This window comes from Hakea prostrata, chromosome 1, assembly GCF_041222555.1.
Source record: "Hakea prostrata isolate BN-2017 chromosome 1, UWA_Hpros_2, whole genome shotgun sequence".
Classification (NCBI taxonomy): Eukaryota; Viridiplantae; Streptophyta; class Magnoliopsida; order Proteales; family Proteaceae; genus Hakea; species Hakea prostrata.
Window position 1 is genome coordinate 28,754,156 of NC_142600.1, and position 27,883 is coordinate 28,782,038.

At 34.6% G+C, this 27,883-nt stretch overlaps 2 protein-coding genes and 1 pseudogene across 2 annotated transcripts; all 3 read left to right on the forward strand.

The window, feature by feature from the left end:
* On the forward strand, positions 1-1,527 carry LOC149028635 (uncharacterized; annotated as a pseudogene).
* Positions 1,528-1,727: 200 nt separating this feature from the next.
* On the forward strand, positions 1,728-2,387 carry LOC149028636 (uncharacterized). The gene has a single exon (XM_089156791.1). It carries the CDS (start codon positions 1,728-1,730, stop codon positions 2,385-2,387), a length of 660 nt encoding a protein of 219 aa, XP_089012917.1.
* A 13,710-nt stretch (positions 2,388-16,097) lies between these two features.
* Positions 16,098-27,503, forward strand: LOC149028637 (RING/U-box superfamily protein). Its single transcript, XM_089138404.1, has 7 exons — positions 16,098-16,264; positions 16,454-16,548; positions 17,379-17,458; positions 17,550-17,605; positions 17,716-17,828; positions 21,425-21,486; positions 26,025-27,503. The coding sequence occupies exons 1-7, from the start codon at positions 16,156-16,158 to the stop codon at positions 26,299-26,301; spliced, it is 792 nt and encodes a 263-aa protein (XP_088994530.1). The 5' UTR covers positions 16,098-16,155; the 3' UTR covers positions 26,302-27,503.
* The last annotated feature ends 380 nt before the right edge of the window (positions 27,504-27,883 follow it).

Sequence of the window (27,883 nt, forward strand, 5' to 3'; positions counted from 1 at the left end):
ATGGGAAAGAAGTCTACCATTGATTCTTTCTTCAAAAGAAAAGGCGTTGAGAATGACATGGTTCATGCATCATTGCCTACCTCTATTCCTGAGACCTCAACTCGTGAAAAACGTCTTAACCAGTCTCCAATACCTGAAAGCGAGCAAAATGATTTTGAGCGTGATCCAGGGTTGAGAAAACAAATTTCGGATTATCCAGTTGATCAACATGATGAAATTAGGCGTCGTTACCTTAAAGTTGGACCATATCAGCCTATTCTTCAAGAGTATCCAAAATCTGGGCCATCAAGTCATCCTCGACGTTTTCAATCTTCGTGGTTTAAGATTCATCCTTTTTTGTTAGAGTATTCTCCTTTTAAAGATGTAGTATTTTGTTTGCCAAGTTTTTTTTTCAATAAGCCTGGAGCAAACTCTGGACAAGGGACATTCACTATTGATGGATTTAAAAATTGGAAGAAAGTGGGTGGAAAAGAGTGTGGTTTAAAAAATCATGTGGGAAGGCAAATCAACTCATGCCACGAAGTTGCTCAAAAAGATTGTACAGACTTCATGAAGCAAAATCAACATATTGATTTGATGATTGGAAATTATACATCTCAAGAGATTGAAAACAATCGATTGTGTTTGAAAGCCTCAATTGATGTGATCAGATTGCTTGTGTCTCAAGGTTGTACTCTTAGAGGTCATGATGAGAGTAAATATTCGTCCAATAGGGGAAATTTTATTGAATTCTTAAAGTTGATAGCTTCCTACAATGATAAAGTTGCAGCAATTGTGTTGGATAATGCTCCTCAAAATGCATCGTACACATCACCTAAGATACAAAAGGAGATTTTACATATTATAGCAAATAGAGTGAAGAAGGAAATTTGTAAAGAGATTGGTGATGCAAAGTTTTGCTTAATAGTGGATGAATCTCGCGATAAATCTAAAAGAGAGCAGATGGCTATCGTTTTAAGGTTTGTTGACAAAGCGGGATTTGTACAAGAGCGTTTTTTTGATCTTGTTCATGTTTTAGATACAAAGGCCTTGACTTTGAAGACCGCTATCTTTTCTACCCTTTCTCATCATGGGCTTAACATTCATAATATTCGAGGCTAAGGATATGATGGAGCAAGTAACATGCAAGGTGAGTGGAATGGGTTACAAGCATTAGCAGTTCCGACTTGTCCACATGCCTATTATGTCCACTGTTTTGCTCATCGTTTGCAATTGGCATTAGTTGCAGTTGCAACTTCTAGAAGTATTGATCCAATTGAGAAATTTTTCTGCAAATTGGTGTCTATTATCAATCTTGCTAGTGCCTCCAGTAAGCGAAATGATGAGTTAAAAGTTGCTCATGCTTCTGAAACTGCATACTTGATCTCCATTGATGAACTTGAAACTGGAAGTGGGCTAAATCAGATTGGAACTTTACAACGTCCTGGGGATACTCGTTGGGGTTCTCATTTGAGATCTATTTCAAGTTTGATAAGTATGTATGGTGCTACATGTGAGGTCTTGATCGCCATGACTCATGAGTATTAATGGGACTACTTCATAGCAGAGAGTTGAAGCAGATTCGACATATGATACATTGGTCTCCTTTGATTTTGTTATGATTTTGCATCTAATGCAAAAAATTATGAACATCATTGATTTGCTTTGTCAAGCTTTGTAGCGGAAGTCTGAAGACATTTTAAATGCTATTCAACTTGTGTCCACTACAAAAAAAACTTATTCAAGAAATGAGAGATGTTGGATGGGATGAGCTTTTGACTAATGTGATATCTTTTTGTGAAAATCATAATATTGATGTCCCTAACATGAGTGTTCAGTTTGTTGGAAGGAAAGGTCGAGCTCGCAAGCAACATGATGATTTTACAGTTGAACAACATTATCGAGCAAATATTTTTTGTGCTACAATTGATAGCCAATTGAATGAGTTAAATAGTAGATTCAATGAACATGTTATAGAGTTTCTTACTCTTAGTTCTTCTTTGAATCCTAGAAGCGGATGCGAGAATTTTAGAATTGATGATATTTGCAAACTTGTGGCTAAATATTATCCTCAAGATTTTACTGAGCATGAGAGAGATCACTTGAAAGTACAGCTACGACACTATGAGATTGATGTAGTCAAAGGTCCAGATTATCCGAACATGTCAACCATTAGCAGTTTGTGTCAGTGGTTGGTGAGGTCAACAAAATCTGACATCTACCCACTTATTTATCGGTTAATCAAACTATTGATTACTCTTCCCATTTCTACTGGAACTTCAGATCGAGCATTTTCTGTCATGAAGATTATTAAGACTGGTTTGCGGAACAGGATGGAGGATGATTTTCTCATAGATTCTATGATTTTATATATTGAAAGAGAAATTGCAGAGAAAATCAGTACATAATCAATTATTGAGGATTTTCGCGATCTCAAAGATCGTCGAGTTCCATTTTGAGACACTTGTTTTGTGGCTTTCACTTATTATTGTATTTTTAAGAATTTAATATAGATTTTGAAGTATTATTAGTATGCTTTCATTTATGAATATTAGTACTAAAAATTTCGTAATTATTGTTCGCCCCCCCCCGTATTGAATCCTAAGTCCGTCCCTGCTCTTCATTCATATCTCTCATGGTTAAAGAACTTCTGATCCTAAGGATGGAAGAGAATCTGGTTTCATAAAAAATGGCATATGTTGACTCAATAATTGTGTTTAACTCTATTGAGTCATTAGGTTCCATAACTACGAACCTATATGCTTTGCTATGCAGAGCATATCCTAGGAAAATGCACTCAACACCTCTTTCACCTAGTTTTTTCCTTTTTGGTTCTAGAATTTTCACAATAGCTCTATAGCCCCAAATCATAAGGGGTGCCAAATTTGGTTTTTGTTTCTTCCAAAGTTCATACGGGGTCTTTGGGCTCTTTTTGAAAGGAACTCTGTTTAATATATGACAGGCTATTAATAATGCTTCACCCCATAAACCACTACTTAAACCAGAATAGGACATCACAACATTCACCATTTCCATTAAAATCCTATTTTTCCTTTCTGCCACGCCATTTTGCTAAGGAGAATAAGGTGTTGTAACCTCATGTACTATGCCGACAGTTTCAAAGTATTCAAGGTCATAGTATTCCCCACCCCTGTCACTCTTAAGACACTTGATGGTTGTCTTACAAAAATTCTTAGACTCATTTTTAAAAATTTTAAAATGTTTCAGAACTTCGTCTTTGGATTCAAGATATACATAACAGAATCTGGAACTATCATCAATAAATGTTACAAAGTACTTCTTTTCTCTTCGAGTAAGGGTACTATGGAGGTCACAAATATCACTATGTACCAAATCTAGAATATTAGAATCTCTATTCACATTAGGAAAAGGCTTCCTAGTAATCTTAGTCAGCATGCATGTTTTGCAATTATCTACATCATGGTTAACTTTAGTAATTAAGTTTAGTTTAACCATATCATTCATTTTACTAAATTCATATGTCATAATCGACCATGACATAAAGAGACCGAACCAAGCATGTAAGCAGAATTATTAACTTTATTCATTGAAACAAGAACAATATTTAAGTTAAACATTGTAACACCCCGTATTTCTAACCCAGAATCTATATTGCAGGTCCAATAACCCAAAGGTCAAGCTGGAATAAGTTGTGGAATATTCGGATTGAAGTCCATGATCCATATCCTGAGTTCATGGATCTGGATTCTTTTAATGAATAACCTGCCTTACTGGGAAAGTGGATTTCCAATTAGAGTCAAAAGGTCTTTGAAGATGTTCGGATTGAAGGTAAGACCTCCCCCACGTGTTGTTTAGGGTTAGGTTTGAGTTGGGGATCAACCCCTTGAGCAAAGCACCCAAGTACTGAAAGTACTAGGGGGCGGTTGGTTAAGGCAGTTGATTGGCCAATCAACCGCCCCAAGTGGCCGCCATGGTTTGTTTACGTGGTTTTGCCCTAATTTTCCCCATGTTCCCTATGTAAAGCAAACCCCGACCTTTTTATTCATTATTTTACTTGGGATTGCTGCTGTAAACGGTTAGGAGACATAAAACACGTGTTGGAAGGTGAGAGAAGCGTGGATTGCAAAGTAAGAGCCAATCCCTCGTCTGTTTGCGAATCTTGAAGAGGTAAGTGATCTTCACTCACTCCATTCTCTTCCTTCATCTTTTGGAATGGTGTAGATCTATTTCCGTTTTTTGGTAGTGGCTAAATTGTATTGGTTCTATTCATTATCAATGAATTTGAGAAGGTCCTGTCCGAAAACAGATCCTTGCATTCGAATAAATGATGGATCTAATCGAAGGAGATTAATTGAATTATGAATCTTTAGAATTTTAGGTTGCTGATTCTCACCTTTGTTGTAGACTTCTTAAGAATGAATTTTGGACTTAAATTATCCCGAAATTGGATTAAAATTGGATGGTCGAAAGTCAGAATTTCGGACTTGCAAAATGTCTATACCAGGGCGGTCGCTCAGAGCGGCCGTTTGGGTCACAATAGCTCTATGAAGTTTGTCTTTGCTCTGATTTGACTCATGTCTTCTATGTATTCTTGCAACCTTATGTTTAAGTGACCTTTGTAGTTTGCTGGAAGTGTTGTGGGTGGAGATGTCTACACTTTAGTAAGCATTTTACATAATTACAGGTAATGACACACTTTCTTATTTATATGTAATGATTTGCTATATGACAAATGGTATATTTCTTACACTCTCCATTGTTCATATAACTTGCTGTAATTATTTAAGTTATTGAATTGTAATTGATTGTTTGCTATAAATGATGTTTTTATATACTTTATCATTTTATGATATTAAGTGAATGACTATGTTAAAATGGTGGATGATCTAATGTAGTTGTGATAGAAGGGTATCCAATTGGATATCCATTGCTTGGGATATCAGAGGGTTGTGGTATAGAACACATGCCACTGATGCCTCCAGCACTATCATGACTGTTGAATGCATACCTAGGAAATTTAGATTGCATGGCTAGGTACCCTTACATGCTACTACCTTTTCGGTAGGGGATTTGAAACTGGGTGACCTGTGATAATGGTGATGTGACTCTGTTTCATCCTACAACAGTAACCAATCTATGCGGAGACTCAATGGTCCACTATTGATCATGTATTGGTATGGTTGCATATGTTAGGGTTTGGGCTCATGGACATCCAAGGAGAGGCCAGGGAGTCGTGAGGGGTCATGAAAGTATATACCCCAACAATATGTAAATGACCATAGGGTTAGGGAATGGAATCCAACAGTGGTAGCCAGTCCGTGAGGGTTATCATTCTTAGGTAGAGAATGATACATAACCAAGTTGGTTGGTGCCATAGCGGAAGTATCTGGACTTCATGTAGTATGTTACTATATGACCTTGCATTGAATTAGAAACCCCAACATGCGCCAGTACTCATGCCAATGGTCGTGGTAAGAGAGTGTTGACTTAATCCTCAGCCATGGTTGATTGATGAGGACTGAACCCTTTACCCGGGATCCCAACAGAGGTAGCCAGTCCATGATGGATTAAAGTGACTAGACCTATCTAGAGGAGGGCTGGTGTTATATCTTAAAGCATCTCAACTATCTAAAGACTTGCATAGTTAGATCTTAACAGCATTCATATCTTTAGCAAATCTATTATACTAATTTTTTCTCAATTTATCTAATTTATAGTATTTTGTAAATTTGCTCATATTTTGCTATAATTTTTCTATTGTTATAAGGGTATTATGGATCAATTAGTGAAGTAGAAACCTATTGCTCTGTGCGCTAGGGCCTATAAGACTATGCAATTAACGTACACGCTAGCCTTTATGCCTTTGCTTCGCGCTAATGCCCTTTTTTGCGTGGTGTGCTCTGTTCGTTGACGGGACAAGAAACTCAACTTATCATTTCTCTAATTTTGAAAGTAACTTTGAGCTTTTTTGTTTTAGTTCCAATGGTAGGTCGATATGATCTATGACATTTTTTATATATATAAAATATGCTGCATATACAGATATTATTTGTGAAATGTAAAGAAAATTATATTGAAAATATAAAAAAGTGTTAAATGATTCATAGACACCTTTCATTTTATGGGCCACCTTGTCTTAATTTTTCTTATAATTTTGTTGTTGACTCTTTTCTTTGTTTGTTAATATATTCTTTTGTTGGCTTAAACCTTTGATAAAATTCTAGTAACTCTAAAGCTTTCAAATATATTATTTTGTTTCTATTAGGTTTTGTTTTTTATTAATTTTTTTCTTAAATCTATTTTTAATATTTTTGGTTAGTTTTATGAGTCCTTTCATTTTACAGAATTTGTCTTGAACGTGGTTATATGATTTTTTAGGAATATTCTAAAATATGTAATTTTGCAAGATTTTTAGGAAAATGATTTTGAGTTTTTTTTTAGAATATTTTAATCTGGTATAATATTTTTCTTCTTGTTGTAATTCTTTTGGTATTTCAATATTGTTTATGATAGAAATAATATCGATAATACGACTCTAAAAAAATAATATATTTCAGATAACGAAATATACATATATTGGTTAAAAAGAAAACTTTCAAAATTTTTATGATAGGATTTGATTTAACTACATAATTTAAAAAATAAAAAGTAACTATTAGACAGAAAATCAACCAGTGATTACTTGTTTACTCAGTACTTCCAAGTTTAGTAATAAATAAGATTTAAGCTTCATACAATTGCAATCCTACGTGAAATGCAAACACTCATTGAACAAATAAATTTTTTTTCTTAGGTTAAGAAATATAGTTGTAGTTTTTCTAATTTTTACTCAATTCTATGTATTTACTAGAACCATTCTACCGTGCCCTTTACATGAATTCTTCACCTTACAGGAGTCTTAAAAAAATTTACACATGGTTCCCTGAGATTTCCAATATACTTTGTATAACCAAACAAAAATATATCCAAAGTTGAAGCATGTTCTGATATTACTATATTAAGGGAATATGCAAATTCCTTAATTGGAAAGATGTTATCCAAACCATCTAGGACTACTCAACTCCAAAATATAAGTGTTACGACACTCTTGAAGAAGCTATCATGCAAGCCAAACTTATTCTGGGACCAAATTATTATATTGACCCAAAACTCAAAACGGCACTGCCAAGCTAGCCATCATTCATTGTAATGACCTAAAGGAGATTATTTTGCGATCATTGTGAAATATGAAGAAGAATAACACACAATATATTCAAGAACTTACTTCTAAAGTCACTATAATCAATAATCTCAACAAAGAAAATGGCTGAAAAGGATAAGACTCTCCAACAAGCTAAAATCATATGATCAAGCTCAACCAAGAGAAAGCAGAGATTCACCAACAAATCAAAAATAAAGAAGAAATTCTTGAAAAATGAAATAACATATACACGATACTATGGGAAGCAGCAATGCAATACAACTCTTAAACTTCGGCACATCCTTTAAAATTTCAAAGAATGACTCATAACTCAAAATCTTCACAAAATCCAAACTCAAAGAAGCAACGGTGGGCCCATAAACCCACAGGTCTCATTATCTACCATACTATTCACTGAAGATGGTAAATTTGAAGTAGTAAGGAGAAAGAAAAAAAAAACTCCTTAGCATGAAAATTCCAATCATAGGGTGATTCCTTATTATCCATCCAACTAAAAGACTTAAAACTTTGGAATGGTTATTCTGGACCATCTTAAACCTAGAAAGTTTTGATCTAATTATAAAAGACTAGTGGAGAATAAACTAGTAAAAAAAAATCATCTTTAGCATAAACACATTAAGTCAATTGTGATGCCTTAAACTTGGCTTAAAGGGTAACTCATGGGATGGACATCCATGTAAAATACTAGTCTAAACCTTGGACTAAGTTTCATAATAGTTTCTAAGCTAAAACCAAACTCATTAAATATTTGGTTAATTAGGCCAAACTAATATAAAACGGGGTTAATCCATAACATCTGTTATAAAATATAGTGTCACAATAACTTGAACATACCAAAAGTAATAAGCATGTCAGGCAAAAACCCTGCATATAAAATATGAGTTAATTTTTTTAACCGAATCAATATGGAAAACAATAGTGTTATACTATGTGGAATGTCACAAGGAGGTTCTAGAAGTTATTCCAAAAATACGGTCATTAAAATAACAAAAACTCATTATAACCGAATGTGTAGATGATGGCAGTGAAAGATTCTTAACAATAATTTGATGCGACATCTCAAGACAAAATTTGTGAATATTACCAGGAGACTAAGGAATATTGTCCCCCCAAAATACGAAAATATCATTTCCAGTCTTTTATTTTCCTGTTCATAGATTCTATTATTTGATGTTATAACAAGTGTAAATGCATTAATATATGTCTTTAGACTATAGACTATGTTTAACAAAATTTAAAGTCCATTGTCTATAAATAAATGCTCATTATTCTTAGGAAGACACTCTGGTTCTTAGAAAGTATCTAAACAATTCTAAGCTACTATAAATATATATGCATCCTTGTAAGTGAAATCTGTTTGTGTAAATTTTGTCTGCTATAAATAAAATATCTTCTGTGATAAGAGCTCTCCCTCAATCCTTTTGGTTCTTTTAAAATCTTTTTGAGAACCAGAAATTAAACCCAAGTAAGGTAAAAATATAGATTTATGGCCTGATTTTTTTAATTTATTCTTTTAATTTCATAGATGAAGGATTTAATATGGTATACCTACAGTTGTGCATCTACCACTCCTATGCCCCTCTATAACTTTCGTTATATACATTCAGTTAAGTTGTATTGTATAATTGTAAAAGCTTGGATAATTGCATTTATTCCGTTGCACTGACTCGCAAATTCCTGGCATTTTCCTTATCAATAAGCAGATGTCCTAAATTATTGTCAACTAAGGATTGAGATTAATTAGAATATGAATTCTGGTGTTTAAGTGAGAGGTCAAAGAAGCCCAATTTTTTCCAGTTTTAGATTGTAAATATAAATTTAAAAAGAATCTTTATTATAAAATAAAATAAACTTTTACTATTTATATTTAAAACTAAAATCATTGTTTGGTCAATGTACTTATATGGCATCTACATACTAATAGGAGGGTTTAATAAGAACATATATACATATATCAATATAAATGAGATTTTTTATTTCAAAATGTTAGGACCTTGAGCAATAATTCTGTGTGCTCCTTGTTTTTTGTGCATGAAATTTAAAAAAAAAAAACCCCAAAACCTGGCCGATCAAAGAATGGGTGGTGGAAAGGAGAAGGACTATGAGAGGAAAGCCATTGGGATGTAGAGATGTGTTGAATGCAGTAAAAGTAGATAATTATAATAATAAAAAGAGAAAAATAAATATAACTTTTAAAAAACTACATAAATACTTATAAAAAGGACATGGGAAGTTGTGAATTTTTTATGAAAGATAAATATATTAAACATTAATCACTTATATACAATCAAATATATACACATTTTAACACTATGAATTTTTATAATTTATGTTTCTATGACATCTTTTAAATAACCACAATAAAAATAAATAAAATAAAATAAAAAAGAGTGAAAAGATCATATAAAAGACATAAAAAACTACAAATTTTTATAATTTGTGATTCTATAACACCATTTAAAGAGCCACATAGAAAACAATAAAAAACAAGACAAACAAACATAGGAAACTTTATATATTTTTTTATAGTTTATGGCTCAAGAAGCCATACAAGTTTTGGATGAAACTTTGATATATTTTTTTTTTTCCAACAAAAGGGTGAAACTTTAAGATTTACGGATTATAAAACAATAGGCTTGTTTGACTTTTGGAAAAAAACATTAATCTACCATTGAGTTCTGTACTAAACATTTGTACACATATAATATCGGTGTTCTTAATTATTGTCCCTTTTGTATAGTTCCCTATAGTTCTTATATAACTTCTTAATGTTTGTACTTCCCCACTGTCTTTATTCCATCCAACATGTATCTCGTCCTCCCAAGTTCTCTTTTACTTTCGTATCTAGATCGTGTTTCAACTCTCTTCAACCTCATACAAGTAATAATAGATTTATCATAGGTGAAGCTTTTGGGTAAAAAGATAGAGGAATCACATCGCCTTTATCTGTGAGGTTGGATGGAGTTAGAATGAGTAATGAGTTGAAAATAATTCTCTTTGATTAGCCTACCAATCCCATTATACACAATATAGAAGTAAAATATTTTTCATAAACAAAATGTATTATTTATGCAACAAATATATGCAAATTAAATTTTTAATTCTTTCTTGATTATGTTTTCAAGCAGTAGCTGCATATGTAATTTATTTCTACGAAAGATCAATTAGTGGACATTTTCAAGGATGCATTGGACATCATTCATTTTTAATTCTTGTGAGACAAATTATAGATTTATGCACTTGGATCTCTAGTTTAGGGTGATCAATTAAGAATATAATAATTTTTTGTTCTTAGGAATTCTTATATGATGTGGAATCCCACTAAGAATGATAACCTAGTGTTATGTGCTTAGTGAAATCTGTAATAGTATATGGATGTTAAATTGATTAACTTAGTATATGATAAGTTAAAGGGCTTGACTTAACTTATTTCCATTAGCTTTGGAGCTTTTGATAATGTCAAGTATCTAATATTTGACGTCAAAGCTAACTTTAAATGTTCGAATCCTATAGGTAAAACAAGAGAATTGAGAAAAAAAATGAAAGGCCAAAAGATGAGTTATATATAAATGATTAAGACTCAGTAGGATTTTTAAACCTAAAATTAGAAGATATTCATACTAAGCTAGCCTCACATTATCTTTGGGTGGAAAAGTCAATTATACCATAATGAGAAGGAAAAAAAAAATATTCAAAGAACTTTTAGGTATTTGAAAAAAATAACTAAAAAAATAAAACTCATAAAAGATAAGCAAATGAGAAAAAAAAAAAAAAGGGTTTTAAAATAAAAAAAAAATTATTTTTTTTTTTTTTAAAAAAAAAAAAAATTATTTTATATTTTTTTTTTTTTAAAATAAAAAATTTTTTATATGTAAAAAAAAAAAAAAAAAAAAAAAATATTAGGGAAAAATAAAATAAATAAAATTTAATTTAGGAGGGGGGGGGGGCGCGGCGGGGCGGGGGGGGGGGGGGGGGGGGGCCCCCCCCTTTTAAATTTTTTCCCCCCCCCTCCCCTTTTTTCTTTTTTTTTTTTTTTTCCCCCCCCCGGAAATCCCTATTTGGCCCCCCAAGAATTATGAACAATTTTAAAAAGTAAAATGATGGGTATAAATGTCATTCCTAATAAAAAACTAATCTATCAATCCCTATTTATTCTCCCCTCTCTTCTCTCTCATTTTTTATTCCTATTTATTCTCTTCTCTATAAACGTGGGTTAAAGGAAATTTTTGAAAAAAAAATCTTATTAGGTATTTAAAAATCAAAATGTTATTTCTAATTAAAAACTAACTCTTCAATCCCTATTTATTCTCTTATCTCCTCTCCTCTATCTTCTTTTTTTCCTATTTATTCTCTTCCCCTTCTATAAGCGTGGCTTAAGAAAATCTGAAAAAAAATCTACTCCACAATTAAGTTTCTTTCTCTTTCTCAATTTATTCATTGTTTCTTTTTTTTTCTCTCTTTTTCTTTTGTTATTCTTTTTAATTTGATTTTATATTCTATGTTTATTTATTTCTTTTGCAATTTTTGTTATTTGATTTTGTATTGTGAATAAAATGTCTATAATTAGTAGGTAACTAACTACCATTGATTTGCATCTCTTACCTAAAAAAATTTTTGGTTTGCATTTAACTTTTTAGGGTTGAAGTCATGTGTATATTTTTTTTTATATTGTTGCTTTAATTTTACCTATATTTTGCCGGAAAAAAAATATCATTATTAATAATTTATCATTTTTTTCAAATATGTGTGGGTCACGGAACTAGGATTCAACATAGGAAGTCAAATAATAAGAATTCATATTAACTCCCTGTCGGGCGAACACTAACACCTTTTCACTACACATATTGTGTGGGTCTCATATGCGACTCATTGGGGGCCTCGCCTCTGAATTATTTTATTATATTTAGAAGTGGTGGAGCCCACACATTTAAAATACAAGTAAATCTCTATGAGAATAAATAATAAAAAATATTAAATACATATGTTTTACATAAAAGAAAATATAATATATTGATAGGAAATGCAGAGTAAGAACTACAAAAATCACAATCTCAGGAATCACCTCTCGCAAGCCTCCTCATCCATAATAGATTGGAGGCGCTTCAAGAGCCCACCAAGGTCAAAGACCACTTCTCCCAGTGCCAACAAGAACCCTGCAAGGAAATCAACCCTGCAATTCATCTCTCTAACCTGATGCACAAAGTCATAATGCGACAACATGTTCAAATATCCTCTAAAAGGGGAAGCACATACTATGGTTTGTCTGAAACCGTTCACCATCTCAACAACACTCATAGAATCCGACTGGTACACCACCTATTGAAAACTTTAGTGACAACCTCCTCAAGACCACAGTGTATGACCTTCAATTCACAAGAGAGAACATCATTTACTATAGATCCACCTACAATAGCAAATAGAATTACACCATTATGGTCACGATACAAAACACCAAAACCACCACTATCATTACAAATCAAGCCATCAGAATTTATCACCACCCACCTCATTGGAGGAGGAGTCTAGTGATGCCAAGAGATTGATGACAGCTTGAAAGAAATTGAGATCTCCCATTTGGAGAAGAATTCCCTATGAGTTGGAGAGTCGTCCACTGGTAGATCCATATCAAGGAAGCGTTGTTGTACAAGGCTTATGAGCTTCTTGACAATGTAAGACAGAGAAGCTTGCAATCCTCCAAAAACTATAGTATTCCTCTCATGCTATAACAAATAAATAGTTACATTGAAGCTCATACACTGTACATTATTTAGAAAAGAAGAACCCACTAGGTGCTTCCATTAAACTTCTACACACCAATTCAAAGAGTTATCAGGAGTAAATCCATTACAATATAGAATTGCCTGCAAAACCACGAGAGAGAGAGAGAGAGAGAGAGAGAGAGAGAGAGAGAGAGAGAGAGAGAGAGAGAGAGAGAGAGAGAGGAGAAGAAAAAAATTATGAGAAAGAGAAGAGAATACCTGATTGTGAATAAGATTTAGGAATAAACTCCAACGTCTCACAGTTTTAATTTTTTTCTAAACCATGTGTGAAATGTGAGGAAAGTGGATAGAACAAATATGAAAGGAAAGTGAAGAGAATAAAAAGGGAAGAAAGGAAGAGAAAATAAATAGGAAGAAATTTTAGGGATTATGAGTTAATTTCTAATTGGGATTTAATTTTTCTTTCCTTAAAATAGGACTTTAATAGAAACCGTTAAATAATTATTGAGAATGACATTTTTGCCTGTTATCTTAACCATTAAAAACTATTTTCAATATGGGAGGAGGGGGCAAATAATGATATTTCACATGTGGATTGAGAAATATAAGGAAAAATTAAGGAAAATAACCAAATTAACAAAAAAAAAAAAGCGCCAAAGAAAGCCCAATCTTTTCTATTTTAGTTTCTACATATAAAATATAAAAAATTATATATAATAATAAAACTTTTATTATTATATTTATGACTAGAGATTATTGTTTGATTATGCATTTATATGACCTTTGCAGTACTCTGCAGAAGAGGTCCAGAAAGAGTATAGCTATGGCTCATGAAAAAATAATTTACTATTGGGAGCCTTAAGCATTTCTCTGCCTATATCAATATTGGCATCTTTGATTTCCGTCCCCTATTTGTCTCCCTATGTTCTTTATGTAAATTTTTGAAGTTTTTACTACCCCCTCCTTCCTCTTTATTGCATTCAACAAACATTTCCACCTCCCAAGTTCTTTCTCTTATATTCAAATTTAGATTATCTTTTAACTCTTTCAACCTCATACAAGCAATAGTAAACCTATCTTATGTGAACCTTTTAGGAAAAAGTAAGAGAGTCATTTCTCCTCCATTCATGAGAGAGTCCGGATCCTCAACCCACATAAAGATGAATTAATTTTAATCCACATAAGTGGATGGTTGACAAGTGTCACTTGTCATTTTTTGTAAACATGATCCTCTTTTATAGGAATTGTAATTTCATTAACCACTGTAGTCAAACATCCATTTTTGTTAATGGGGTTATAATTCATTTTTGATAATTTTCTAAAAAATAAGATCATAATAAAAAATAAACAAAATACACTTGTCAACTATCCATGATCCACCCATGTGAATTGGAATTAATTCATCTCCACGTAGGTCGAGGATCTAGGAGGTTGGAATTTGGATAGAGTTGAGATAAGTAAGGAATTGAAAAGGATTCCCTTTGACTAGCCCATCAGTTCCACTGTATGACATTATGAAGGATAAATTATCTTCCATAACCTTATATTTCATATATGCACTGAAAAGTTTTTTTTAGTTCTTTTATGATCATGTGATCAAATAATTGTGTGTATAATTTATCTCTATGAAAGATCAAATGGTGGACGTTTTTAGAAAGGCATTTGACATCATTCATTTTAAATTTTTATGAGACAAGTTGAATATTTATGTGCTTGGATCTTTAGTTTGAGGCAATTTATTAAGGATATATTCGACTTTTGTTCTTATGAATACATATATGATGTCGAATCCCACTAGGAATGATAATCCAGTGTTACGTTCATAATGGGACCCACTTTGATGTATGGGCACTAGATTGCTTAGTCTAGTATGAGATATGTTAAAAAAAATTTGATTTAACTTATTCCATTAGCTTCATAGCTTTATGCACATTGGTCAAATACCTAACATATGGTATCAAAACTGACACCACATCAAGGGTTTGAATCTCGAAAAGGACTTCCTAAAAGAAGTGTTAAAAAAAGATAAGGGAGTAGACAATACATCAAACTCCATAATTTATGGCAATCAAAATTTTGTGATTCTCTGCAATTGTGATATATTTATTATATTTTATTGATTTACTCATTTTATATTGTTCAATAAAGACTCCTCTTTTAATCACCATCACTATTCTGCCATTACAGAAACAATGACAATAACAATAGTGAGCCTTATCCCAACTAAATGAGGTCGGTTGATTGATGCTTGCCTTTCAGTCAGCTATTCACTATTCTTATTTTTATTCAATCTAAACCAAATTAGTACTCGTACATTACATGATTACCCTTTATTTTATCATCCTTAGTTGTATTACTCGTAAGTCCTAACATCCTCATCTTATTTATGTTAAATTTATCTATATGATGTCTCCCAATAATCCAATATATCACACTAGTCATCACAATCGAACCCAATATCATCTCGACGCTAATTACCTAGTCCATAGTTTATAATATATATTTTTGGTAAAAAAGACAGAACACACATATTTTCAATTTGGGAAGATGAAATGATTCTTAGTATCTATTTTTGGGTAGAAGTGTCAATAAAACCCTGTCGGCCTGAACGAGTCCAAACCTACCCTAAGCCCAACCCCAAGCCTGAGCCCGACTTTTTAACGTGAATGACAAATTTGGTTTACAATATAACTAATAATGATAGGGTTGGGTAGGGTTCAGGTTTAGCCCTCAGGTCAATCCGACCCAGTCCTATTTGACACTGCATTAATTTAGTTCAATCAAAATTTTATATAAATTAAGTTTGAAATAAGTATTTGATTGAGTATCTCATTAACTAACTAACGCAAGTGATTATAGTTTAAACACCTACACTTTATCACTAAGAGGTCAAGTACTTGTATCTTTTTTGTGCCACTAACTGGTTTTTCTATGTTGATCCCCTCTCCCGTTCCTATCCTGGGTTTTATTGTATGATAATCTTAGATGTAAAATACATCTCTTTTTGAATATTCTTAGAATATTGTTTGTTTTTAGGGTAAAATTAAGCTGGTTGGGCTTAGGAGAACCCTAGGGTAGGTTTTAGGTTTTAGGTCCAGAGTGGAGTTGGGTTCCGACTGGGCCCACCCGACTTGGCCCACCCGACTTGGCCCATTGACACCCTCTTCTTCTTTTCTCTATTTTTTTATCCCTTCCCCTCAGTAGAATTTGCGTTCTGAAAGTTGAGACTCGAAAAAGGTCAATAGAGACGACAAAGAAGAAGAGAAGGGAGACATGGAGGAGAGTAGAGTTTCGTCTTCCTTCTCCGACGATAGAATTTTGAATCCATGTCCGATATGCCTCGGACCTGTGCAGCAAGAAGCTTACTTGGACGGCTGTTTCCGTATGTTTCTACTTCTCCTCTTTGTGAATGGATCCTTCACACTTTGTTACTGCCCGCAATATCTGGATGAACCTTTGAATTTGTAATCTCAAACTGTAAACATGTCTAGTGTCCTTGGGTTCATCTCTGTGAAATTGGTTATCAGTTATCATAGTTCACGTTCTGATGCATTTTCCCTCCAATTTGCAGATAAATTTTGCTACAATTGTATTGCTGATTGGGCAAAATTGCTTGCGAGTCGTCATCCTCAACCGCAGCTCATTGTGACGTGTCCAGTTTGCAAGGTTATTATATGATGGGAATTGGATTGAATCTTGATAATCAACTACACTTTAACATTCAGCGATTTAGTTCAGGGTCACTCCAATTACTCTGACAAATTTTGACAAATACAGTAAATAATTATGGAAGCCCTAGCTAGTTCCCAGAAGCCGCCATTGCTGGGGGTTCACTATTGCTGTCAAACATGCGGCAATTTTGCTAGGAGTTTTTTGAATTCTCCTTATGTTGGAATTTTGATATCCTACAGTATGACTTGTGTCTTCATGAGAATTTATTGTTTTTGCAATTGCGGAATTCCATAGCTCCTCCAGCCTTCACTGTTTGTTTCATCAGAGTGTAATCTTCTTTATACCACTTAAGGATTATTTTAAAGAAAATCCTGAAGAATGTTAGCTTTATTAAGCTTGTTCTGGCATCCCTTCTTTAACCAATATGGGACCCTGAGATTACTGAAATCTCATATTAATGATGTAAGATGCAATATGAAGTCCTCTCTTGTATATCACATTTCCCAACAAATTCCTTAAACTGTCAAACCAGCAGGACATCTGGCACTATATTATATGGTAGAGGCATCAAGATTTTTTCTAACTAATCCTCTAGGAATCTTAATCTGCATTTCTTTATGAGCTGGTGATATTGGAAGCAACTTGTAGCACTGGATGCTGAATCATCTAATTAGTTGATGTCGATCTGGTCTCTCAGAATCTTTTTTCTTAGTGTGAAAGTGATTCTTTTGTTTAGCTTTACTTTTTTATTTGTCCAAGTATCTTTCACTACAAAGTTTTTATACAACTCACATTTGTTCTGAACTGTAGAATCTTTTGAACAGGGTGATAACTTCTCTATAATATATGGGTTTGATGGGAATTCCTTTCAACGGCATTATCTGAACCAGGATGTTGAGAAGAGGTACATGGTAATTGTATATCTAACTTTGCATTTAAACTTTTTCTTCTGTCTTGCCATTAATTTCAGCAATCTCATACCTTTAATTTTGTAGCTTTTCCTTGTCAGAAGTTCATAAGTATAGATTGAGGTGCTACAGCAGTGAACCAGGTATTGTATGGCATTTGATTTAATTTTCTTGTTTTATTCTATTCTTACCATTTATTCTGTATTATCTCTTTATAATTAAGCACATTTTCGTCTTCCACGTGTTGTAACAGGTTTCATCTATGATAAATTCAATGTGTTAAAGTATTGGAAGAGCAGTAAGTATCTTCAGCCGAACAAATGGCTGCAAAGGTGGTTAAGAAGGGAATTTCAGGCTTTGACAATGGTACTTCTATCATCTGTATCACTTTTCTCTTCTTGTGTGTTTTTTTGATCTAGAATTTCTATTGATTAGTTGAAGCACTTATTTATAACCCAGTACTTGATGTAAGTGTGTCTTCAGTAGTAGCTCTACTGAACCAACGAATTTGAGCTTCTTAACCTTAGTCAGTTGGTCATATTATATGCATCTGGTGGTTGATTTTGTTAGCTTCCTAGTTAACGATCAAGGAAAATGGAATTTTGTGTGATGGAGCAACAAATTTCTCACAACAAATGAGGGGTGAAATTCTGCCAGTCTAGCATAGTCACTGGTGGTCAATGGTAGGTCAGCTCTCTGTGGAACCTCTAGGGTTTATTTAATTTCCCCCCTCTTTGGGCTGCTAGAAGTATGACCACAGACACCTCCTTTTTTTGGTTGGACCTAAATGAAGTTGTTTTTCACTGAGATTTCTTTCTTATAGCTATTTCAACATGTAAGGGTTAGGGTTCTAGTTGTTCTTGATTTTGCAATAGATGTACCTATGTAAGAAGAGGTTTAGCTAAGAACCGCTGTACGGTAGGATCATTAACAGTTGCAGCGGTTCATTAGTAAAAGAGGCAAATCAGATGTAGAAGTTAAACACCAAAATAGAAGGTAAGAAGTCGATAGGGGAAAGATACTCTGCTAGAGGTATGGCTGAACGGGGCTTCCTTCCTCTTTGCTGCCACACTCTTCACCATAAAGGAAACTTTCTATTGGTGATTGGTTCATTGGCAACGACAAATCATGTGACAAAAAATTGCTAATGCAAAACTCGCCCCTGTCTAAGGATCAGTTTGACCTGGGCTCAAATCAGGGTTCGGTGGATCGGAGGCACACATGCATACGCATGTTCTTCCCTGCTCAAATGATTGCTATTAGGAGCCTGGGCTCCACACACACGACTAGGGAGGTGTGCTGCCTGGAGAAGTGTGCACAATGATGGAAAAGAGAGTAGGCAATCCAGCCAGCTGTTCAAACTTGGATTGAATGAAGCAGTGACTGAGAACATCTTGTGGTCCAAATGTTACCAATTCTGATGGCTAGTGACTGAGTTATGAAGGAAGCTCCCAAATGGAAGATTTGGTGAGAAATTGCAGACCAGCTTAAATCTGGCTGCAGGTCTGGAACAGAATGGAGTTCCTGGTATCTGAGTCAGTCATCAAAATCTTTGTTGGATCAGAGTTCTTATCGTTGCAAAATTGGAGAACAAAGTTGCAGGAGAAAACTGAGGTTTGGAGCATATTCTCATGGTTAGGTCTCTGATTGATTGGAGCAGCAGATTTGTGGCTCTGTTCTGATCTTCAAGAGCTCAACAGCAGCTTGTATAGATCACCAGTAAAGTAGCAGCACAAGAAAAAGTGAGAACAAAGAACAAAAGAAGGCTTTTTTTTTTTTTGAGGGGGGGGGGGGGGGAGTTGGTTGGTTGCTAGGAAAATGGGTTTCTCACCTACAGCACTCTCAGCTGTTGAACATGAATTACTCCATAAATGGCAGCATGGCCTTCAAATACGGTTCTCCAATACTCTAATTTGTATTGCAATCAAAGGGCCTATATAGCTTCAGTAGCTTGGCCAGCTTTAAAAGGAATAGAACCTTCTAAAATTTGAAACTAAACTGAAACTAGAAACTACTAATCCTAGCAACTAGAGAAACAGCAAGTTACTAAATAAAAAACTGCTTTGTTGCGGATGGATCTCCTCAACAATTACGTACGAGCATAACATAGGCAGCGTCGCTTCTAAAATTTGAAACTAAACTGAAACTAGAAACTACTAACCCTAGCAACTAGAGAAACAGCAAGTTACTAATAAAAAACTGCTTTGTTGCAGATGGATCTTCTCAACAATTATGTACGACCATAACATATGAAGTGTCTAAAATAGAAGCTACTGAGGACTACAAAACAAAAAATAGAAACTAATGTCTCCCATGCAAAAAGTCTCTGTGCAATCTGATCTATAGATCAAGAACTTGAACTGGAGGTCCAACACGTCAACTGAGTTGTCTTAATTGCATTTTCTTTTTTCAACTTGGATGCCGTCTCAATGGTAGATAATGGCTGTTCGGGCTGATACTTTCTGTATAGCCCATGTTAAGCCTTTTGAGCATAATCAATGCCCTCAGATTTACTAAAACAAGTCTGAATTAGAGTTCCATTCTGGACTACTAGTTATAAACCGCTGCAATGAAGTAAAAAGCTAAGATGCCACATTGTATGCATTTTATACCCTTAAAAAGTAATTAGAGAATACATTCATGTCCAGACAAATCTATGGTAAACAATACAAATGTTTTAACTGGAAACTACAATAAAGTAGTACAATTGGAGACCTTCTATCATATGTGGACCACATGATGCAAATATGTCCTAACCAGATCCACCTGCTCCTCTATCTCTATACCTAGCTCAAGTATGTGTTTTGCTGTAGCTTGTTACACTTGATCAGGAACTTTGGTGTAGTTGGTTACCCACTTACAGTGCAGTGTCCAACCAAGAATCGGTTAAAAAAATCGAAGAAAGCTGAAAACAGATCTTCCTGTGGAAAATTGGTTGAATTGTGCAGAACTCGAGCAGAATTGAGTGGCAATATCTCTACTCAAGCGAGGTGTGGTTCTTTTTTGACTGTGATTTGGTTTAAAACTCTGTCAAACCAAAATCTCAGTTTGAGACCTCAAACTCAACAGATTCGACCTAATCCAGTTAGTTCCTACTTAGTCCAAAAATGTGGTTATGACATTTCACCTTTACAGTGTTTTGGCCTGCTCTCGGTCCTTGGCCTTTCTTGAAGACTTGTTGGGATGCCTCAATCTGGCCTGGTCCATTGCTGATCAATTTGGTCCTGTTTCTATGGTCTTCTTTCTCATCCTTCATCCATCCAGCCTTTGATTTTGCATCGTATACCTTCCGTTTTGAACTCCAAGTATTATGAACCGGTGAACATTCAAAACTATGACTTGTGGCTGAAATTTAGCCACTGGAAACATGTCTAGAGAGAACTGAATGCAATTCTATAAGTAGATTCTCCCATATCAATATTGCCACTATAATTGAACAACATTTTCAAAAGTTTTCGAAACTTCACACTCAATTTTGTCTTCCAACTTCCTGTGCAATAGGTATGGGATCCTCTTCATCCATGTGGCAAGGGAACAGGACTCAGTGGTGAAAACAAGGTTCAACAATACTTGAGACATTTAGGTTGGGATGGATAGTGCTTTTAGTGCATTTTAGAGTGGCCTGTTTCCAATAGTTAGGTAGAAACCTACCATAATTTATCTCAACCCAAACACTGAACCATTAAGCCTAATTTCATGGAAATCTTTTCAATGCCAAGAAGCCTATTTCCTTAATTTCCTCCATGATGCATATTTATGAGCATCAAATCTAGTTGATCTTTTAAAGAAAATCTTGGTGAATGATTCATTGGATTGTTTGCTTACCTAATTGCATTTGTTCATTGTTGACATCTCTTATCAATAGGTTTGAAGTTTTGTTCTTCATGGTCACTCACTTTTTGGGTGATTTACCATGATGTAGTCGGTTTCCAATGGCTAACTCTGCTTAAATGCTTCTTTAGGTAGAGGATGTGGAAATTCTCATGCATCACATACTTGGTGTGGTTGAATCCTTCATGAAACGGTAAGTTTCAGTTTCTTATATGAAATACTTTTCTAATATAATTTGATATAGGGAGCTTGTCTAATTGTAGTGTGGTTTTCACATGGATAACCAGTACCTAGCAAGATAAAAAACAGAGACTAGATTTCCTGATTTAAGAGAGACTGCAAAAACACAATCAAAGACATATTGCCAGATAGTGCAAGTCAAGTTCTTCTCTGATGGCCTATAGTAGCTGTTGAAGGTTTGAGTTGATCCAATGATCAGATCTGCTGGATAGCCAATTCTTAGTTGGAGGACCTCAAGTTTGATTAATTCTACTGATTTTGACTATCATATTTGAGATTAGATACACCCAAACTTAGTCAATCTATGCTACTGATAGGAAGAGAAATCTGCTACCAAGGCTTGGACCACCAGAAGACCACACTTTCTCACAGCAGAGAAACAATATTGAAAGCCAAAAATGTGGGGTGCATTTGCTTCCCGATCTTTACTATTACAGAAAATATAACTGTAACTGGACTAGGATACCCATAATTGACTTCCCTTATTAGTAGGAGATCTCTTAAACTTCAAAATAACATAACAAGTTAAACTGTTAGAATTTCAGCACCCATAATCAGCCTAGGGACTAAAAGGAAATTCAGAAAGAAAAAGAAGAATAGAAGAAGATTGAAGAAGAAGAAAGAGAAGAAGAGAAGAGGGAGAGAGTCTGCATGTATCTTTTGGCTCTCCCTTGATATTTTATTTATAAAATAAAATCAAGTCTTAGTTTAGGAAAGTTTCCTAAACTGAGTTATAGAAAAAAAGAAAAATTGCATATTGAATAAAATCTGCCAAATCTACTAAAAAGATCGCTATCCTAGGGAGATTGCTTGTCAACCAAGCAATAAGAAAACTAGAAAGTAACCAAAATAAAAAGTAACTAAAATAGAAAGTAACCAAAATGAAAACCTAAGGTAAAATAGAAAGTGATATTCTAGCACTACCCTTCAAGATGGAGTATACATATCAACGGCTCTAGCTTGGAATACAAGAACATATGAAGTAACTCCATTACACTTGAGCATATGTAGCAATACTAGACACGGATAGTACTTCGCCCAGGGGATAATCAATAGCAACTTAAGTAAACAATTTTCATGTCGAATGAACCATCCAACAATGAGAAAAATCGATGATATTGAATCCGTAAGTATAGTAGCATCAAAGGCACTATAATAATGCCAGTAGTAGAGAGGAATCTCCAAACTAATAGATACACATTGTAGCTCCAATGTCCACACAAATAGGTAAAAAGTGCAGGTCCAACATTGCATATCAGCTCTTCACAAGAAGGCAAGTTGGTAACAGACAATATAGGTTATTGCGGACCAAGTAGGTTGGTAAAAGGTAGTAGGTGTTTGTAGACTAGGTAGGTAGAAAAAAGACAATATGGATTAATGTGGACCAAGTAGATAGGTAAAAGGTAGTATGAGTTACTACAGACCAAGTCAAATAGATAAAAGGCAGTAAATGTTACTGTGCACTAGGTAGGTAGGTAAAAGGCAGTATGAGTTACTACAGACCAAGTAGGTAGGTGGTGATGTAGAATTCCATCTTAGGAGGATAAAGATCTTCATCAATAATATTCTTCAACAAATCTTGAGTAGATATGGAAAGAGTCTCCAATCTCCCCCCTCACGTGTAGCATTACACGTGGATTAGAGAAAATAATAACAAAAGTAGATCTCCGGCCAAATTCCTATAATTACCTATGTACCTTCGATGATAGAAATAATGGCCGGAGAAGTGTCAATCTTCAAAAAATTGGATTTTCAAACTGACGTAATAGGATTCCAATAAATAAAATGGTTAATATATAAGCTGAATGGAAATTCTGACCACAAAGAGGGATCCACCTTACAAAATAACCCAATGGCAGTTCTGTCAAATTATTATTAATTATTTTCTTTTTTTTTTTTGGGGGGGGGGGGTCTCCAAATAAAGAATAGCATAAAAGGGAAGCTAAATAAAGAGAGGCAAGTAGCTTGACTTGAGCAGTAACCAAGTCATGAGAAATATAGTAAATAAGGAAAGAACTTATGCTGGAAAGAATGGTAATAGGTGGAGCACTAATAATGGAAAGAAGGGCTGTATGGAGGAGTAAGAATGGGAAAACAAAATTGGAAAGTAATTATAAATAAGAAAATCCAATAAGATGAAATAATTTTACGAGGCATGAGGGAATATAGAATAAAGGAAGAGAATTTATGGTAATTGAGTAAAGAGAAGCTGAAATCAGATAAAGCATGTATACATGATAATCTTCAACCCTCAATTAGGAAAGCAAACAGCTGAAGTGCAGCAAAAAAAAAAAAAAAAAAAAAAAAAAAAAAAAAAAAAAGAAAAAAGAAAGAAAGAAAAAACAAAGTAGAGTTTTTTTAATGAAAATAGAAAAATAGAAGGTGATCTTCAACCTTAGTTACCAAAAACCAGGGAAGGAGGCAAAATTACTTTGGTCTTGCAATAACCAACAATGTGTTCTCAACATTTTGAGAAACAAAAAAATAATTTGATTTAACAAGTCATGAACTAGAAGCTGAACTAAAAAATCCCAACAAAACAGTCTCCACCAGAAGAAAAGAGGGCAATAGAATGTGCTAACCAAACTACTAGAAACTTCCAGATTGTGATTGAGTTTCCTTCTAGGTAGATGCAATATTCCTTCTAAGTTTCAGCAGCAAAAACATCGATTGCAGAATGATGAGGCAGCATATCTGTTATAACCTGTCATAACCCAGGTTAAGGGAAAAGAAAAAGAAAAAAAAGCAGATGGTTCCAAAACACTAGAGGCTTTCATGCACAGACTCAGATCTCGCTCAGTAAGAAAACATATCACCCTGGGTTTCCAACAGTAGGAATGGTAGATGATTTCATATGTGACGTTAGAGAAGTTACTACCACATGATCATAGCAGCCATAGGTGGTTGTGCACCAGGTAAGAAAAAGGGAGAAAAACTGAGCAGTCAAGAAAGAAGAAGCAGTCCTAGGCCGATTAAACCTGCTCTAATACCATGTTAGAATTTCAGCCCCAGTAGTCAGCTTGCACACTAAAAGGAAATTCAGAAAGAAGAAGCAGAATTGAAGAAGATTGAAGACGATTAAAGAAGAAAAAGAGAAGAGGGAGAGAGCTTGCATGTATTTTGGCTCTCAATTGGAACGTTATTTATAACATAAAATCAAGTCTTAGTTTAGGAAAGTTTCCTAAATGGAGTTACAACAAGAAAGAAAATTACATATTGCATAGAATCTCCCAAATCTACTAAAAATGACACTATCTCAGGGAGATTATTTGTCAATCAAGCAATAAGAAAAATAGAAAGTAACCAAAATAGAAACCTAAGGTAAAATATAAAGTGATATTCTAACATAACCCATTACTGCTGGTTCAACCAAAATTTAAGATAAAACAAAGCAACTTAAACTGAACCAACGTGAATCTGTGTTAGGCCTCTCTAAACTAGAACAAGCCACGGTTGGACTGGTTCTTGTTGGACTTCATATGTTTGTAAAGTCTTATTTTTGGATAAAATAATAAATTAATGTAAAACAACCCTGAAGTGAGACATGGGGTTGCTAGCATGGTCTCACGAGATCTCTTTTTTTGAGACCTCGAGACAAGATCTCATGCAAGTTGAGTTGATACTAAAAAGCACAATATCCCGGCCAAGATCTCGGTTTGACTCAAGATCTTGAATCAACCTAGCCTTTCTAAGTAGCCCATCTAGGTTGAGATGAGTCGAGATATTTCGATCTCGATAGTCCTTCCTCCTCTGCTAGTTTTGGAGTTTTGGCCATATTTTTTGCTAGAAATTAGTCAGAGCTCTACCTAGGCTGCATCAACAAGCTGTTTAACTCATCTACAACAAAGATCTACGGATTTTGAAGCCAATCTTGAAACAAGGTGAGTGTTGTCTCCGAACTTCATTTTTTTTTTTTTAAAAAAGCTATGTTCTACATTGATGGAGGTGTGCTGGTGGAGTAGAAGTTGGAGGAGTTACTTAGTCATTTGTTTCACTCTGTCTTGTGGTGTAACTTATAAGTACACCAACGCTGTTATATGAAATTGTGAAAAACTGAACATGTTTGAGATCTTGATTTTGTTGAGGGACCAAGATTCCTGTTGAGATCGAGATCTCAAACCATGTTTGCCACACCGGGGGGGCGCTCAGCTAAGGGAGCCAGAGACTGGACGATTAAGAGAGAGCTAAGTCCAGGTAATGACGACCTGCCAAATCAAATCTGAGGAGTGAGATTTGATAGGCCATCTTTGGAGGTTTCCAACAAATCAATTCTGGTTAGTCTTCAGTTCTGTATCAGATGGTTTTTAACCATCCAATATACCAATTCACTTTGGATATGCAAAAAAATTACCATTTGAGTGCCTGTAAGCAGTGTTTTGTGTTGGTTATTTATTTTTAAGTTCCATGTAGAATCATAAATATGATTTCTGTAACCTCAATTGGTAGTATGGTCAAGTTGGTAGTTAACACTTTTCCTATCTTATATTGCAGAAAGGAACGTGAACTTCCCAAAAGTACACCTGAACAAAAACGAGAGGAGTTCAAGGCTTTGGTATCGGATGCTGCAAAGCGGTTCTTAACAGAAAGGACAGAACGCTTTGTGGATGAGGTGGAACTGTTCCTTGTTTCCGGGCTTACGGTTGAAGCTTATGATGAAATTTATTTGCAGTTATTAGGTCTTGGCACTGTTGATGTAACCAATGAGGAAATCGCTGTACGTGAACCAACACAGGATCTTTTCTATGACGATTTTGATAGCAACGAATGAAGAAGTGCATTATATGTTTGTAGTACCTGAGATGATGCCCTTTGGTTGGAATACTTGTTACGGAAAAAAAAAATCTCCCCAAACATGTGCTTCCTGCAACTGAGGTGTCAAAACATGATTGGTGTAAAGCCCATATGGTATTGGATAAGCTTAAGTATAGTTAGACATCAACAGGAAGTTCTCATTCCATGAACGATGATGCCCCTGTCCTTGATTGCAACCAATGGCTGAACAGAGAAGTAACTGGAATTGCTGCTACAGATCCATTGCATTGTAGTTGGCTTTTGTTCAACTGGAAGGGAAGTTTGGTTCTCTCTGGTGATGCAGTTGAGCACCCATGCATGGAAATGGGGTCTCTGTACATGTCAGAGGTAAAAGATATATTGGATTCAAGGGCATGAGGGTTATAACCCGTTAAACTATCATCACAGATTGCCCATGGATTGATAGACCTATGCTAGATGTCATATCAGTTGTTAAAATTAATATGAAGACTTAACTGGACATACCAACCATATCCTGTTAGTACTCACACCAACAGGAACTGTATTTGTTATCTGGAACTGGACTGCATTTGCTAACTATAGTCAGCTGCCACACTTTTCACTGGAACTTCATACGGTCACCTGCCATACTTTTTGCTGGAACTTCATATGGTCACTTGGTCACTTGCACATCTGAAGAATTTATGTTACTAAAGCAATTTAAGAAAATTAATTTTGATTAATTTTGTATTCTTTATACACAGGAGCACAAAGATCTGGTTGATGATTCTCAGTCCCCTTTGTCATCTGTATTTTTTTTAGTGTGCAGAGATTCTTTGTATCCCTCCTTTTTATGGATGAATTAGTGCATGATACATATAAGCCTAATGGAGATTTCATTTTCATTCATAGTGGTATATTTTGGTACTCATCCTCTTACCGAATGGCATCATAGAAGTGATAGGATCTTGTGATGACCAAGTTTCAGTTATTGCTATTTTTTCGAGCATGATCTGCATATAGATGAGATAAAACCAGAATCTACTCATTCTAGAACTACATTGAAATGGAATTAGACGAAAGCATCAGATTTCTTCAAATTGGAAACATTCCTGATGCATGAATCATGATTCTCTATTCCATAAGATGTAACATAGTTTTTCACCTATTGAATTCTTTTTCTGCTACTCTCAGCTTCAGGCAATTATTCCCTGCCTCTCCAAGGTGCCTTCTGGTATTCCATAAGATGTAACATAGTTATTTACTTCATTGCTCCTTTCATCATTGGTGTCAAGGATCCGAGTGTGATTGCTGATTACCGTATGAGTATATAGGAATCATCAGTTGGATCAAATTCTTGATCCTGCTAAGGTCAGATACATAATGTTTCAGGTGTTGGCATCTTATGACAATACTTCATCAACTTTGCACTTTGTCCATATCGATACTGTGTTAATTTACATGTAAAGACAAGAAGTAATGAAGCCCAAAACATCTATCTTTCAATGAATATCAAAGGTAAATCTATCTGATCACCTAAGCAGGATGGTCAAGACTCAAGTAGGTGACAGACACGATTACCAATAAAATATCTAATT